General features: G+C 38.1%; 1 protein-coding gene across 1 annotated transcript in view; it reads right to left on the bottom strand.

Moving 5' to 3' along the window:
* LOC113532330 (MAM domain-containing glycosylphosphatidylinositol anchor protein 2) overlaps nt 1-16,782 on the bottom strand; it is a 181,702-nt gene that overhangs the window by 30,015 nt on the left and 134,905 nt on the right. The window contains exon 9 of the mRNA XM_026923674.3: nt 7,655-7,924. Coding sequence (XP_026779475.2) covers nt 7,655-7,924 — 270 coding nt within the window. The remainder of the gene's footprint in view (nt 1-7,654; nt 7,925-16,782) is intronic.

Here is a 16,782-nt window from a genome sequence, read left to right as displayed (position 1 = left end):
CTGCTGAAATGAATAGAATGTTTCTAAAGATTAATTGCTTTTTTAGTTCGTGGTAAACGCTTCATTTGTCCTAAAAATTAGTCATAATAAAAGTAATTAATCAAATGCTCAAACTGCTTATCATTCCTTACGGCACTGAATCTATCAGTGATAAAATAGCATGTTTATCTTTTAGAGCAGATTGTATCTTTTCAAATATCACAGCTTTTCGGCTATAGATCTTCACAGTATCTTTAATATCAAATAAGTACTTCGCAGGATTTAGATCTGACCTACTTGAGATTCAGATTCAAATTCCATTTTTTTTAAGTTATTTTTTTATGATGCAACCCTGGATGACTGAAGGTAACTGAGCTGTATGCTACCACATATGTTAAGCCACATCCAGTCAAATGAGCATCGGTACAGTTGAGAGTAAAGCAATGAGTGTATGTCTAAGTGTATTGTCTGGTTTCTGGTAGGATTAAATAAGAAGCTGCTACAGTTTTAAAGGTGAGTTGCATCTAAAATTAACAAGAAAACAACAACAACAATGACAACAACAAAAACACCACTACTATTTTAAACACCGTAGACTAAGACAAGAGTAAGATGCATGGTGTTAGCCTGGAAGAGCGTATGAATAGCTTCTTTAACTCAGATCTGCAAACATCACCAGCCTGGCATTTCTGATTGAGACCCATGTTATAGTTTGGCATGATCTCAGGCCAGCGTATACAGAGTCTGGCCTCTCGCATGGTCTGGTAATCAGATTTTTGGTCTTGGTTTAAGCAACTGACTGTGGCACATCTCATACTTTTTGGCTGTCTTACTGTTCCTGACGTCAAAAGAGGACTGAGGGAGGAAGGAAGGAGAAGTAGTAGGGAAAAAACTACAGCTCAGGATGCAGTCAGGATAAAGTCAGTCTCCTGAGAAGGCAATTCTTCATACAATCTGTTAAGGCAAACTTTTATTTAAATTAATGAGGAATTGCTGCAAATTTGCTTTTGTTTTAATTTTAAATTAAAAAAAATTAAAATTGAATTTTTTTCATTTAAATGTGAAAATAAACAGAAGGTTTTAGAATTTTTTTAATATTTAAAACAAAGAAAATAAATGTGCAGCATCTTGAATATTTAATATTCAAGATTCTGCACTATTTCTAGGTCTCTATTTAAATGTCAGCAAATTTGTGATATTGACCATGTTAAGTACTTTGTACAAAAGGTCAGATCTTCCTCATGCCTGATCTCTTCTATTGAAACATGTGCTCAGACGACACTCAGAGGGATCTGATCTAAAACGGACTGTAAGGTTTTGCACAAACTTGTGAAGTCCATGCCAGCTCCAGTGCACACTGTCAATAAAGCAAAAAGAGGACGTATCAAATACTAAGAAACTTTTCACTCCAGCTGTTGTCAATAATATCATTTGTGATGAAAATTGTTTGTTAAATTAGAAAATAATGCAAAATAGAAACACTTTGACTAGCGGTCTCGGACTTTTGGACCCGACTGTATAAAAACCAAGGTAATAATTTTAAACGTCTTGTTTTTTTCTTGTGATCTTTAAGTACTTCTAGTGCAGATCTATGATGTCTGATATATCCCTTATCTTTAAATGTCCAGATGCAGCAAAATAACATTGTTTTAAAACAACTCCTTCCCGTCAGCTCACTTACTGTGAGTACAAAACAGGAGCCATTATACCTACAGCGAACAGAAGCGGAGCTCCTCTTGGGAAGCATCGCCTACAAACTGGGCCAGATTTTAGGGCTAATCAGTAGCTGGAGTAGACTACCCTCCCTGGAGTTTGCAGGCTCTACTAACTCTGGCAGCTGCCTTTGTGTCCAGATGGCAGGGAAGTCAAAGCATGGGGAGAGGAGAGAGCTGCTGAACGATGGCAAGTCAGCTCTCCACCTTTCCATGGCAAGAAAAGAGATGCAGGCTGCTGAGATCTGCTTCAGGCTTTACCTATAGCTCGCAGGAAGGTAGCTCTGATTTATGCCAAGCAGTGCAGAGAGGTCCATGTATTCAGCCCTTAAAGCCAAACACTACCGGAGGAGAAGAGGCTTCAGTGGCGCCAGGATCAGGTAACAAATGCAGGCCAACCCTGACAGTCAGCGTCCTCTCGGCTCCTTTGAGCTCTCAGATGACTGCTGTGGCCATCAATCCATATCTCTTTCTGTCATGTGGCGCTAGTGTGGAAGACGTGATGGACTCGAAATGGCCCTGATTCTGCTCCTTCTTTCAGCTCAGCATGCTTCATTTCAGGACCAATGGCCAAGGGGTTTTAAAATGAATTAATTTTCCAATGCCCCTAGCTATTTCTTCTGCCTAACCATCACGTGTCATTTGGCATTAAGCAATGCATATGCAGCTGATGTGAATCTTATTGAAAACATTCTCCAATCAGTCTTCGCTGTGTGGCTAGATGTACATTTCTTTCAATTTCTTTCTATCAATTACCTGGTCCTTGATATAAGGGACTCAATCTGACAAAACTAATTTGCGATTCTGAATAAAATGGAAAATTGAATAACTTTGCTTGAGGACAAATTAGTTAAGTTTGAAAGAGCAAAAAAAAAAAAAAAAAAATCCAGAGAGAAAGGCTGCAAAGTGATGTTCCTTGTATTTATGCCTCCTTCATGCAAACAGTTTCCATCCTACATATCACCAAGTATTTTAATTAAATGACAAAAATGTCATGCTTTTGCAAACATCTTGATAGGCTTAATAAGTGTTACAGATATACTGCAGTATAGAGCTGTGATAGAGCAAGAAGAGCTGCCTTACAGTGACTCATCCTATCATAAAACTTCCTCAACAGTTCTAGTTTCCTAAATGGGTTCCACTTGGAATCTTTTCTGAAAGCAAAATCTACATTCTACATAGAAACATTAAAGGTTCCCCTTAAGGGCCAAACCAAAGATGCAGCCAGAGTACTAGATTTACAACCCAATATCAAAGTCTTAATATTTGATGATATAAATATCCAACCCTGGAAGAGCAAACACTGAGACAGCTGGCCGGCTCAGCTGTCTCAGATTCTCGAACCGGCTTTGTTTGAGGATATTCTCAAATGTTAGCTTGCTTTTGTTTGGGAATTTTCTCTGACATTAGATAGCTAGTTTGGAATAACTTACAGCTAGTTGGCCATTCAGGGTTATTGTGGGATGCTGATAATTGTCACCTGAATTTAAATAATTCTGAGATTTATTTAAATTTTAAAAATGTATTTATTTATTTATTTATTTATAAGTTAAGGGAGTATTAGGCAAGATTTATCAAAATGAGTCAAGATCAGGTCTCTAGTATTTAAGCAGGTGGACTTGAGCTACATGCTACATGATAAACCATTCAGCTGTTTGAAAGCCAAGTTTTAACACCATAATCACGCAAAATTTGGCTCATAATGATGTATGTGCATGGCCAAGAGTGCCTTTGCTGTCCTTTGTTTCTTTGTAAATATGGATCTACTTGATTCATTATGTAAACCAAGGCTTTTAAACAGTTCCAAGCTTTATAGAAATTGCATAAATTACCAGGAGCAACGTAGCTAATTCTGTCTGCTTCATTCCCTTCACCAGTAATAAATTACTCCATTTTGCAAAAGCGCTGGCAATGCTGCCAATATTTATTCCGGTCTTACTGTGTTTCTTGTCATTAGGTTTTCATGAAGAACAGCAAGTTTTTTTTTTTTTTGTTCACAGGAGATGATCATCACCGCCTTTTGCCAAAATTTTAGAGAAGGAATTAGTTACAGAACTGGTTTATAGAGACAGCGATCTCCCATCCTCAGTTATGTGTCTTATACTGGGGACAAACAGTCCACTCCTGCACCAACCCACACACATCAAATCATTCAACTGTTTGCCTTTACATCTGAAAGCCTCTTGTGGCTAGTTGCAGGTTGCCTACTGCATTATAATGGAACTGCACCTTGAAAGTTAAAGCAAATAAACCGTAATTCATTATTGCTTTCAGCACATACTCTAACTGCAGGCTAACAACAGAGAAAAAAAATGCTGGACCATGCATCCATTCTGATTGCTCCATGATAATTTAACCAGTTTTCTTGTTAAGTTAACAGTTATCAGACAATACGCTACTTTATTAGGTAAGCTTTGAAGCTCACGCTGCTCAGACATAATCACAATAACAGTTTACTGACCCAAAGAAACTATAGCGAACTGTAACAGCTTTCCATACTATTTAAGAGAATTGTTCAACGATATGGACAATTAAATATTTTAGAAAGATTTCAGTATATATCTGCAAGACCCCAAAGAGCTGCTGAAACCAGACTGAAAAGTGATTGCACAGATTTTTTTTAGTTGTATTTAGTTAGCAGTTGGGGCTCCTGAAAAGTTGCTGATTTATAATAAAGTGGAGTGAGATTAATAGTGTACATTCAAAAACAAGGGTGTAAGAAACGAGACAGGACTTTAAAGCATTGAGTCTTGACAGGAATTAAAGTTAGAACAATTTTGAACCATAATTGGTTAGGAAAAAAAACCCTGCGCAGCAGATTTCGAATGTCACAACCCCTGTTGTGCAGCGCTATACACGTCATTGCAGGAGTAAGCATTTCTGCCTATGAGTAAAAAGTGAAGTGGCTTATACCCAACCACATTTATTTTTATATATATATATATATATATATATATATATATATATATATATATATATATATATAAAAATGTGGTTGGGTATAAGCCACTTCACTTTTTACTTTTATATATATATATATATATATACACACACTATATTGCCAAAAGTATTGGGACACCCCTCCAAATCATTACAAGTAAATCACATAAAATCACAGAGTGGGGTCAGCGCACAGTGCGCAGAAGTCACCAACAGAGCTCCAAACTTCGTGTGGCGTTCAGATTAGCTCAAGAACAGTGTGTAGAGAGCTTCATGGAATGGGTTTCCATGGCCGAGCTGCTGCATCCAAGCCTCACATCACCAAGTGTAATGCAAAGCGTCGGATGCAGTGGTGTAAAGCATGCCGCCACTGGACTCTAGAGCAGTGGAGACGTGTTCTCTGGAGTGACGAATCACGCTTCTCTGTCTGGCAATCCGATGGACGTGTCTGGGTTTGGTGGTTGCCAGGAGAACGGTACTTGCCTGACTGCATTATTGCTTCAGCATACCAAGACATTTTGGACAATTTCATGCTCCCAACTTTGTGGGAACAGTTTGGGGATGGCCCCTTCCTGTTCCAACATGACTGCGCACCAGTGCACAAAGCAAGGTCCATAAAGACATGGATGACAGAGTCTGGTGTGGACGAACTTGACTGGCCTGCACACAGTCCTGACCTCAACCCGACAGAACACCTTTGGGATGAATTAGAGCGGAGACTGAGAGCCAGGCCTTCTCGACCAACATCAGTGTGTGACCTCACAAATGCACTTCTAGAAGAATGGTCAAAAATTCCCATAAACACACTTCTAAACCTTGTGGAAAGCCTTCCCAGAAGAGTTGAAGCTGTTATAGCTGCAAAGGTGGGCCAACTCCATATTAAACCCTATGGATTAAGAATGGGATGTCATTAAAGTTCATGTGCATGTAAAGGCAGACGTCCCAAAACTTTTGCCATTATAGTGTATATATGTGTATATATATATATATACACACACACACACATATATATATATATATATATATATATATATATATATATATAAATATATAATTTACATATATATATATATATATATATATGTATATATACATATTTATATATATATATATATATATATATATATATATATATATACATACATATGTATAAACAACACAGAAATTGAGTCAGCATTGGAAACAAACAGACACATCCTTACAGAGAGCAGTATCTGCTAATGTGTAGGTGTTTATAAAGTGTTCACATAAGGTACTTTTTCATGCAAATAGGCCTTAAATCTTATTATACTACAGGCTTCTTTACATCAGGTAAGCATCCTTGCACAGCATATCACTTAACTTTCAGTCTGGTTAAAACACTATATTTTCAAAAAAAAAAAAATAGACACGAAAAAAAAAATTAATGATGTATAATCCATCAGCGGGAATGCATGCAGTTATTAAAGAAGATCACTGGCCTGTTGTAGTTCATCAAAGCAATGGATACATACAGTGTTTCTAAAAAAGTAGGTCACCGTGGTTTAAAAATAACATTTTGTAAGGGATATGCACACCTAGAGACAAACATTTTGTGTGACAGCATTGCCAATGCTGGTATATTATTCACTGCATATATTATTATTGCATATATTATTCACTTGCTAAGAGAGCAAAAAAGCATCCTGAAGGGCCTAATATTTCTTATTATGAAATGGTCATAAAACATATAGTACATAAGACTATTAAATCTATTTCTATACATTTTTACTCATTTCAAGCTTGAAATTGTTTTGTTGTATTGGCTGATCATTTCAACCAATTTGGTTTAATAGGCTTATACTTATTTTATTAGATATATTTATGTATAGCCAACATATTTTCACTTGCTACAATTTAAATTTTTTTACAGTGTAAGGAAAATAGCATTTCTCATTTCCTTATCATACATACTGGTGCATGGTTACTGATACAATTATTTTCTATAAGGATTCAAATGGCAAATGAATATAAGAAGGTGCAGAGAGTCAATGATTTCAGACTCACAGACTCTAAACAATAGAGGCAAACAGAGCATTATAGTATGTTTTCGAGTTTACTTACATTTACCTACTTACATACTTTGTCAACTTACATTGAAATGACCGACCGAAGTTGGAATCAGGCAAGTTCCTGAGTTTAAAATTTAGAAGTTGAAGTGCATCATTCAACAGCATGCTGGAGAAATAACATACCAGCTTAATGCTAAGATTATTCATATAATTTCCATTTTTCGGTAATAAAGTGTGTACATTATTAAAAGTGTTCCCTCAGATATTTGTTCATCTGCTTAGCTTAGTTTACAGTTTCATACATTTAGCATGCCTTCATACTTAAGAATTTACACCTGGTTCCCATTAATTAGAACTGCAATTAGCTAAATCACTAGTCTAAGCTATTGACACTGGGGTAGACACATACATTTTCAGTGCACATACATTATCAGTTCCTAAAATGCAGGATATTTAGCATTTATGTCATATGTGAGCATATCCAGTGTTACTGGAATAAGGTCTGAACCACTGTGACATTCATTAGGATAAAGTGCTTACTGAAGATCAATGATTGAACGGTGGGTGGAGATGATGACTGTTGTGCTGCTTCTAATCGTTATTTCACAAACCTATATGATTTCCTGCTGACTGAGAATGGTAAATGTTTATTTAAACCATTGCCATATATTATTCTGAGAGACCCTGAAGCACATCCAACTTTTTTATTCCTTACTAATAAACTTTCTTATGTCTCTTACTTTTTTTGTTTGTTACATTTTTATTTTTACTTTTCACTGAATTAGGGACACACTTCAGAAATGTGAAACAGACTGTCTAAATCTATGGAAGACATGACAGGTGATGCATTTCCTGCTTGGTTGGGGTCATCAGAATGCTCCTCAAATACACATTCAGAGGTTCACCCTTGCACTGACAAAGACCATCAAACACAGTTATAATTCATGAATATTCCATAAAGTGTGCACCTAAGAGATAGGAAAGTGCTCTTACCAGTGACCAGGAAGGTGCAGCGGCCGGCTCCAGCCTCATTGATGATGTCACATGTGTACTCTCCGTAGCCATCACGACTGAGGCTACGCACTGAGTACTCAGTCTCATCGCTTGTGTCGAAATGGCCCGCATGCAGCAGGCGGGAGCCCAGACGCCACTCATACCGCAGCACCCGTGAAGGGTGAGCACGCAGCACACGGCAGGTCATCGGTACTGGCCGGTTCAGACCCTGCCGAACCTCCAACGACACAGGCTCCACAGCCGGAGGGTCTGCGTACAGTCAGAGGAAGAGGCTCAGCATGTGATAGCACACATGGCACATACTATGCACTACAAATGTTATGATGATGCACAACACTGAGAGAAATTAGCTGAAGTCATTGCAGTCATATGAACATTTACATGGTGTTTATGCTATTTCCTTGTTTAATCATTCTTTATAGTGTTTGACACAAAGTTCTCTCAACACTGATTTAAATCTTAATCATTTACTCAAAAATCAAAAATGACCAGATAAGGAAATAACTGAAATCAAAGAATAAAATAAAGAGTAAAAGAAAAGAAATAAAAAATCTGTTTAACCTGTTTGGAATATATATCTCCATTTGTGATGTTTTTTTCTTGTCTGCTTGGCAGCACCAGACTAATGTAGGGCATAGATGAACTCAAACAGCTTTGGCTAATTAACTTGCCTTTCATGTGCCAATTTGACAGGCTTGGACAGAAGTCACGGGGGGGAAATAATGCAGCTGAAACAGTGAAGGGGAAACAGCAACAAACAACCGAGCCTTAAACTGTCTGAAATTAATTGCTTCACATCAACATAAGGTCAGACAAAGAGAGTCACTTAAACACCGCTGGAGGACAGCGCAAAGCTGATGAGCACAGGACCAAATGTATCCGGAGGGGCATTTTTATTTTGGCCCCACTCAAGTTCAATTCCGTATATTAAAAATAAGCTTTGTGGAGGAAGCAAACTTTTTGAAAGACTGCACAGAGTGTGTTGAGTGTGTTGTCTTTAATGAAAGCCTCACTGACAAGACGGAAAATGGTGCAAAAGATTTTTTTAGCTGAACAAAAAAAAAAAAAATAGAGCGAGTTTCTCTATTTATTTTGATGCTTAGTGGAGAGTGCATATCAAAAAAGACACATAAATTCCAAGTAATCTTCTCATTCTACACAATAAAATCAAACTCCAATGCTCCAATCATCACATCTAACTGAGAATAGTAACTAAAAATAGCAATGACCTGTAGACCTGAAAACCGAAGTGGATGTAATACCAATTCACTGAGACTGATATCACACTGAAACCATGGAAATGCTGTGAACAGATAAGAACAAATTTTAACAAGAGCCATCTTGTTTAACATGTGAGCCATCTGTTCTTCTGATTATGATGATGCTGTAATATTGACCCTGGGAGAAAGAATGTTTCAAACAACATCTCGGAGATGCTGAGAGGCAGAAGTGGTGTTCTGTCACCAATCTGGGCAAAAACGATGTAACTGTGTTTACTGTTGGAGACCTTAGTATGATTTATCAACAGTAATGAACAATAATGATGGGAAAATGTATTTAACAGAAAAACATACAATCAAACCAGCATGAAATCTGTAAATATTTGCATGGCTGTCTGACTGAAAATGGAAGTAATATACTGTATGTTTTCATTATTGCTTGCCACCAAATAATTAACTAGAAGTACTCAACTGAAAGCAAAAGGGAGGGCTATGATATAGACTTTTTGGCCAAAAGTATGTGGACACCTTATCATCACACCCATATTTGGGTCATCCCCAAACTTTTGCCACTAATTTGGAAACACACAATTGTGTAAAATGTCTTTGTATGCTGTAGCATTACAGTTTCCCTGCACTGGAACTAAGAGGCCCAAACCTGTTCCAGTATGACAATGCTCCTATGCACAACGTGAGCTCCATGAAGACATGGTTTGTCAAGGTTGGAGTGGAAGAACTCGAGTGTCCTGCACAGAGCCCTGACCTCAACCCTACCGAACACTTTTGGGATGAACTAAAACACCAAATGTGCCCCAGGTCTCCTCATACAACATCAGTGCATGACCTCACTAATGCTCTTGTGGCTGAATGAGCAAATCCTCACAGCCACGATCCAAAATCTAGCGGAAAGTCTTCCCAGAAGAGTGGAGGCAATTATAACAGCAAAGGGGGACTAAATCTGGAATGTTCAACAAGCATATATGGGCATGATGATCAGGTGGCCACAAACCTTTGGCCATATAGTGAATATACAGGTTATAAAGGCATATACAAATCAATTAATACACATTTCAAGCTACAACACATTGAAACTACACCAACAACAAGCTCTTGGTGTAAACCACTTGTTCAATTGAACCAGTCTGGGGTAATTTGTGTGACTCAAGCCACCTAATTTCTAAATGAAAATGTAAGCCACCTAATTCCACCATGTTTGGGCACCAGTTATTTTTCCTCAAATCCAGGTCAGGTTTTACCACAACAATGAATCAGTTTATAATCTTAAATACAGAACAAACTGTAGTTCCAATCTAATATTAGCCTCAATCTGTCTAAGCTATAAACTATTCTGTCCAGGGCTACCTCATGACTTGCTTTACAGCAGACATATATGCTGACCTTTTCAGCCATTCAACATGGTTGATCATTTCAATATTGTTCTATGAAAATGAAGTCATTAAAATTTCAGCCGAAATTTACTACACTGGAACGAATAGATTATTTCATACATATCCAAGGCTATAATGCAAGTCTCTGAAAAGGCTCTGTGTCTATTCCGTTTCTTCTTTTTTAATAGATGCTGGAGAGAAAAATTAATTAAAAACAATAATCGTTTAATTCCACTCATTATTTGGTAACAATATGTGATTGGGTCTTTTGATGCGAGTAATTTAGGGTTGCTCATGCCTCTGAGCCAAGTCATGCGGTAGCTTTTTGACAAAAAAAAAAAAAAAAAAGCTAAGCTGTTGGTTCAATAAGCAGAGTAAAAATTGAACAAATGTGAGAATTTGAATAAGTAATGATTAATCGAACAAGGTGGAGATAATGAATAGGTTGTTCACTGGTTGGTTATCATTATTTTTTAATTGAATCCATCAGCCTTAATCTTTTTGGGCTTCATTATGTTAATTGGCCAATTCTCTGCAAAACCATAATTTCCCCATGTAAGTCTGCACAGCACTGTGTCTGAATCAGTGTGTGTGGATTGCATGCATGTGGGTAGCATGTCGGAACACGGATCGCTCGGCTGCTGGTGGGTCTGCAGTAAAAAGCACCACTGGTTGAGTTTACTCAAATAGTTGCAGGAAACAAATTTCCTTGATTCGTTTAAGCTGCTCATGCTTCATTTTCTGCCTAGTACAAAATGCACAAACATATTTGTGAGAGTAGTTTGCTTAAAACATCACAGAACTTTGCCACTCCTGTTTCACAGCATAGGCTTATCTGATTCACAGCATGCTAGAAAGAAGAGAACAGGATGAAGCACTGCAAACAACTGAACTGCATCGCACTGATGAGCCTCAAATTGGATCCTGGCAGACAAAAAGAAATACTTCACACTCAGGCTTCTTTTCCTAAGAATACTCTCAGCTGGACTGTGGCTGTGTTTTATGAAAGTGACGTTTTTTCTCAACAAGATGCACTACACCTCGCTGTCTGGGCAGCAGGTTTTTTACACATCAAAGCCGTTGACTTGCCGAAGCCATTTCTACATGCCTGTAATGTTCTTTGCTTCAGAAAGCTGCGTTTTGGCCCTTGATCGAGTTACTAAAGGCGGCTTTGTGGCGTGGCGAGCGTCTGCTTCCCCCTCTGGGCTCACACGACACAGCCAGGGAAAGCAGCCTCAGTGGACTGGCACAGAGAGATTCACGGACTGGGGAACTCCGCCAGCTGAGAAAGTCTCCACTTATTCAGTGGGAAGCTCTGGGTGATGAGCAGAAACAAGGGAGCCGCTCATATGTCTCTGGCGGTGACTCAATCCCATAGCACACTAAACAAAACCTGAAAATTGAAACCTCAGAAGGATGGCGCAGGTGTACCTCACATCCTGCGCTCATTTTACAAGGCTAGCCAATAAGGATGTGTACATTTAAAATCCATTTTAAAATTGCAGGGGTTTTTTTTATGTAAAAAATGAGAACCAAGATATTGTAAATCATGTCAAATCATTTTCCACTTTTAATGTGATATAGCAACCGATGAAATTCAAATGGAAAACAAACAGAAACTTTTAGGAAAAAAAGAAAAAACCCTTACAATAAGCTGGTTGCATAAGTATGCACACCCCTTAACTAATACTTTGTTAAAGCATCTTTTGCTTGTAATACAGCACTCAGTCTTTTGGGGTATGAGTCCACCAACTTAACACATCTTGCTTTGGCAATTTCATTCCAATTTTCCTTGCAAAAATGCTCCAGATCTATGAGATTGTGAGCTGATCTGTGCACAGCCCTCTTCAAGTCATTTCACAGGTTTCAGATAGGATTTAGATCTGAGCTCTGACTGGGCCATTCCAAAATGTTGATCTTCTTCTTCTGAAGCCATTCCTTTGTTGATTTTGACTCATTATCATGCTGGAACTTGAAATTTTCCTAACAAAGGCGTGCAGGTTTTGTGCCAAAATAGATTTGGAGCTATCCATGATTCCCTCTATCTTGACTAGAGCCCCAGTCCCTGCTGAAGAGAAGCAGCCCCATAGCGTGGTGCTGCCACCACCATGCTTCACTGGCCAGTAAACTGTTTTGTCTTTTCAAATTATGCCCAAAAACCTGGTCTCATCAGACCATAATACATTATATCACATGGTTTTGGGTGATTTAGACAGGCTTGGAAGTTTCTGTCATTAGAAACGGCTTCTGCTTAGACCCACTACCCCACAGTCCAGACGTGTGAAGAATATGAGAGATGGTTGTCACATGCAGGGAGTGACCAGTACTTGCCAGATATTCCTGCATCTCGTTTAATGTTGCCGTAGGCCTCTTGGCAGCCTCCCTGATAAGTTTTGTCCTTTCAACAGCTTTGGAGGAATGCTCTGCTCTTGGCCCGTTTCTCCACTTGTTGATGATGGCCTTCACAGTGTTTCACGGTACATCAAATGCTACGGAAATGTTTCTGTCCTGATGTCTACGCCTCTCTCCTAATCAATACATTTCAACAAGTGAGATACTGTAAAAACACTATCTAAGCTCTTTGTGGACCATGGCTTCAGCAGTCGGATCAAACCAAGAAGATGTCAAGAAATCCTTCAGAAACAGCTGATCTTTATTTGGGGTTAATCAAAATTACTTCACTGATGACAGGTGTATGATAATTGCTTTAAACATGAGTTTGAACGTGATTGGTTAATTCCGAGCACAGTCACATTTCCCATTTTAAAAGGGTATGCACAATTACGCAACCAAGTTACTGCACTTTTCCTAAAATGTTTCTATTTGTTTTACACTTTACTTCTGTTGGTTGCTATACCACATTAAAAGTGGAAAAAGATCTGACATGATTTATTTTGCTTTCATTTTTTTACATCACAAAAAAAATATCCACTGTTTTTTATATCCACTGTATACAATGTTTGGCTATGTCAGTAAGGTGTGACAAAAAGACAAACGTTAAATATAAATCAGCTTTCCCACGATGATACAAATGCTTTCGTGTAATTTTGGCCATGAATCTCATCTCACTGTGTTCTCACCTATAACAAACTGAACCAGGCTTTACCTGGATGAGAACCATGGCCCTTATTTCAAAGGTGTTAATTAAGCAGCCGTTTTATAGAGCGAATGGGTCTTGTTAAATCTTTCCTTCTTTATTTTATTGCCCTCTTTAGTGTCCAGGCACTTATTTGGTGTGTTGTTTAGGGCAACTGGTAATTGAACTTGCACAGATATAGGTCAAAAAAGGTCTGTTGTCATTTTATTTAGTCAATCACACTTCAGTATGCTCAACTACAAGAATATGAAGTAAAGTTGAGTGACTGCATGTTGAAAGGTGTGATGTCATTTGTGACACTATATGCTAGAGGTCTTTAGATGTTTTAGTATATATACAGTATATTATATACTACTGTTATAGATACTATACTATATTCACAGTCAGATCAGGGAATTATCAGATCAGGGTCTTTCATTTCTCTACTGAGTTACAAAAGAGGTAAGCTGAAGGAGTCATTAAAAAATAATTTAAAAGTCATTTGAAACTTGTGTCAGTAGACAGAAGAGCATCATGTGCATCATGTTAATGATATGAAAATAAAGAAATTACCTATTTAATCAGCCATTAAGGAAACTCCCAAAACTCCGAGTATTTTTAGGATTCAACCAATAAAAAGGATGTTGTAGGAGTACGATCTGCTTGACAATTTAATTCTTTGTTAACAATCCAGGAACTGCATCAATGTAAAACAAAGCTGCTAACCTTTGATCTGTGCTGTCAACGGTGCATAATCACATTCAATTTAGAGAAAATGCATTGGAATCGCTCTTGAGTGCCAATCTAAATGTCATTAATTTTGCTTAGAGCGCAGTCATTAGTGGCTTAGTAAAGATGTGAGCCTAATGCCAAACATATAAAAGGAATGGGGGGAAGGAGAAAGGGAAAATTCCAATCAGAATCACAATCTTTCACTGTCAGACAAAAATAGATACTTCATGCACTCTTTCTTAAATAATCACTGAAGTCTTATTTTATATGTGAAATGGTGGAACTGTGCCGAGTCACTGCAAATTAAAGCAGTATATTGACAGATTTATTATGCAGATGTAAAGATACTAAAACTTCACAATGAAAATGAAAAAAAGGGTAATAAACAGTGTGCAGTTTCAAAAGTCACATTTCATGTATCTTTATCCAGATGAAAATAGCACTGATATAATATGCAATTATGTAAAAGTCAAAGAACATGACAAGACCACGATGTCAGAAAGACCTTAGAGGCATAATACATTTAGGATGAGTTACAGAAAGCACTCTCTCCAACTTTTTCAAGTTTCCTTTTTTTTTCCAAGCTTCCTCAATCATACAAGAGCTATTTGCTGCCATTTTATGAATCCTTACCTCACACACATCACATTTCCTGTTTTTTTATCCCCCAAATCAAGTGATTGTCTTATTGCATTGATTTTTTTTTTCAGGTCAAACCTCCATTAATGAATATAGAATAGGCACTGCTTAGAATAAATTAGCTGGCTGTTAATTAGGCGTTAATCCATGTTTTAAAATTACAAATTACATTTTAAAACAGGGGAGTGGTGGAATGAATGAGGTTGCCAAGGGGTCTCATATGCAAAGCGGAAAGAAGACCGCCTCTTTCTCCTTTCTAAGCATGAGCCTTTGCTGCAATGTGGGCTTAGAGGGGTTGTTCAGTGCCATTAGTGGCAATGTAACTCATGGCTAAATGTGTAGGACATTCTTGCTTCAAGTATAGACAGGGGAATTCAAGTGGAGCTCTCTGTGCCTAGCAGGGCAGCTCTTGAGCAATGCTCTACAAATGCACTTTCAAATTTTTTTTAAATCATACTTATAGCTAACAGTGAAGCATCCTTCCCCTCTCTGTAGCTGAAAAAAATGGTTAAGAGAGAGGGAGCAATGGAAGAACATTATAAGACAAGCTCTGTGTGTTTCCCCTTTAATGCTATATTAAAATATAACTAAAATAAATTGATTATATAACTATAGTAATAGTTCTACTTCCTCACATTCTGAACCTCCAGGGTGGTTTGGTTTGTTTTGGTTTGGAAATAGTGGAGTATTCTTTTTTGCATGTTTCCTTGATGAGTTCTAATACAAAGTCATCACCTTGTGGCACCTTGACTGTTACCCCATGTGGGTAGCAGATGAAAAATCCCTGCTACATCACACTCATCTTCTTTCCCATTTTTGTCTCGTTGAACAGTTGCTGATGTGGATTCAAAGACATTGTGTATAGACACCATGTATCATCGTTTATTTGTAGGTAATTGATAATTCTGCACTGTGAGACGCACATTGGCATGCACCTTGGGTGATGGTAATTCAAGTATTTGACTTTTTACTATTTTCACCACAGTTCACTGTGTTATTAGAAAAGACTTACTGTTCTTGTTTGGTGTGTAGCATTGTGGATGCTGTGGTTGCACTGTATCTCATGATCTTATAAGTCAATTTTTTTTAAAAATTTATTGTGTTTGTCAATAAATTAACTTCCCCAACCGCTTGCATTTCAGGGCAGAATAGTGAGCTGTTTGTTCTAGCAGGCACCAGTGGAGTTGGATGTTGGACCTGACTAATGCCCAAATTGTTTGGGACCAGAGCAGCTTGGGAAACCACTTGCTGAGCCTTGTCCTAACAGCAGCATAATGCTTACACCCTGTTGGTGCAGCAGGGAGTGAAATGAGCAGCAGACATGACTGCAGAGCTTTCTAGGTAGAAGAAGGAAAGCTCTGGCAGTGCTGGTAGTGACAATGCATCAGCATAATGAAGTGCAGTGAAGAGAGAGATCCTGATGTACTTTCAGTTGCTGCATGTCATTCTCTAAGTTCGAGGCCCACCTTGACAGAAAGTGCTGGTAGCCTGCCATTAGAGCATTGCAAATATCAGGGCCAAAATATACCCTACATATATATGTGAATACAAATGCAAACACACATCCAAAAGTTTCTAACACACATTCCTGTTGTACATCCTCACTGTGCGCCCTTACATTACTGTGGTGGTTATAAAGAGAGTGAACGTGTCTTTAAAACTTTGAAATGTTTCCAGTAATATTACCGAATCATGAAAGCTAGACTTGGTAGTACGTGCTTTACAAAATAAGAGAGCCATTCAAAAATTTCCAGAATAGCTGGATAGCCACAGACACTAGCAGCATCCTCACTACGTACATCCGTCCACTTTTCTTGGCTCAGATAAATCTGTCCTGTAAAATTTTCCACCTCCTCTTGACAGTTTCTTTGTCAGAACTAACAGCACATGCATTTATTGCCAGGCATTTTGAATTGCAATTTGATCGGAGTGCAAATCTGATGGCATATCATGTATACTGTATGTTTAGATGAAGGAACCAGCTCTGCACAGATTCATGGAACTGCTGGTCTGCCATGACAGTGGACAGGAAGAACCTAGCTGCTGCCCTTA

Source organism: Pangasianodon hypophthalmus, chromosome 19 (genome assembly GCF_027358585.1).
Source record: "Pangasianodon hypophthalmus isolate fPanHyp1 chromosome 19, fPanHyp1.pri, whole genome shotgun sequence".
Taxonomy (NCBI): domain Eukaryota; kingdom Metazoa; phylum Chordata; class Actinopteri; order Siluriformes; family Pangasiidae; genus Pangasianodon; species Pangasianodon hypophthalmus.
The sequence above is the reverse complement of the archived record's forward strand: the minus strand, read 5'-3'. Positions and strand labels throughout refer to the sequence as shown.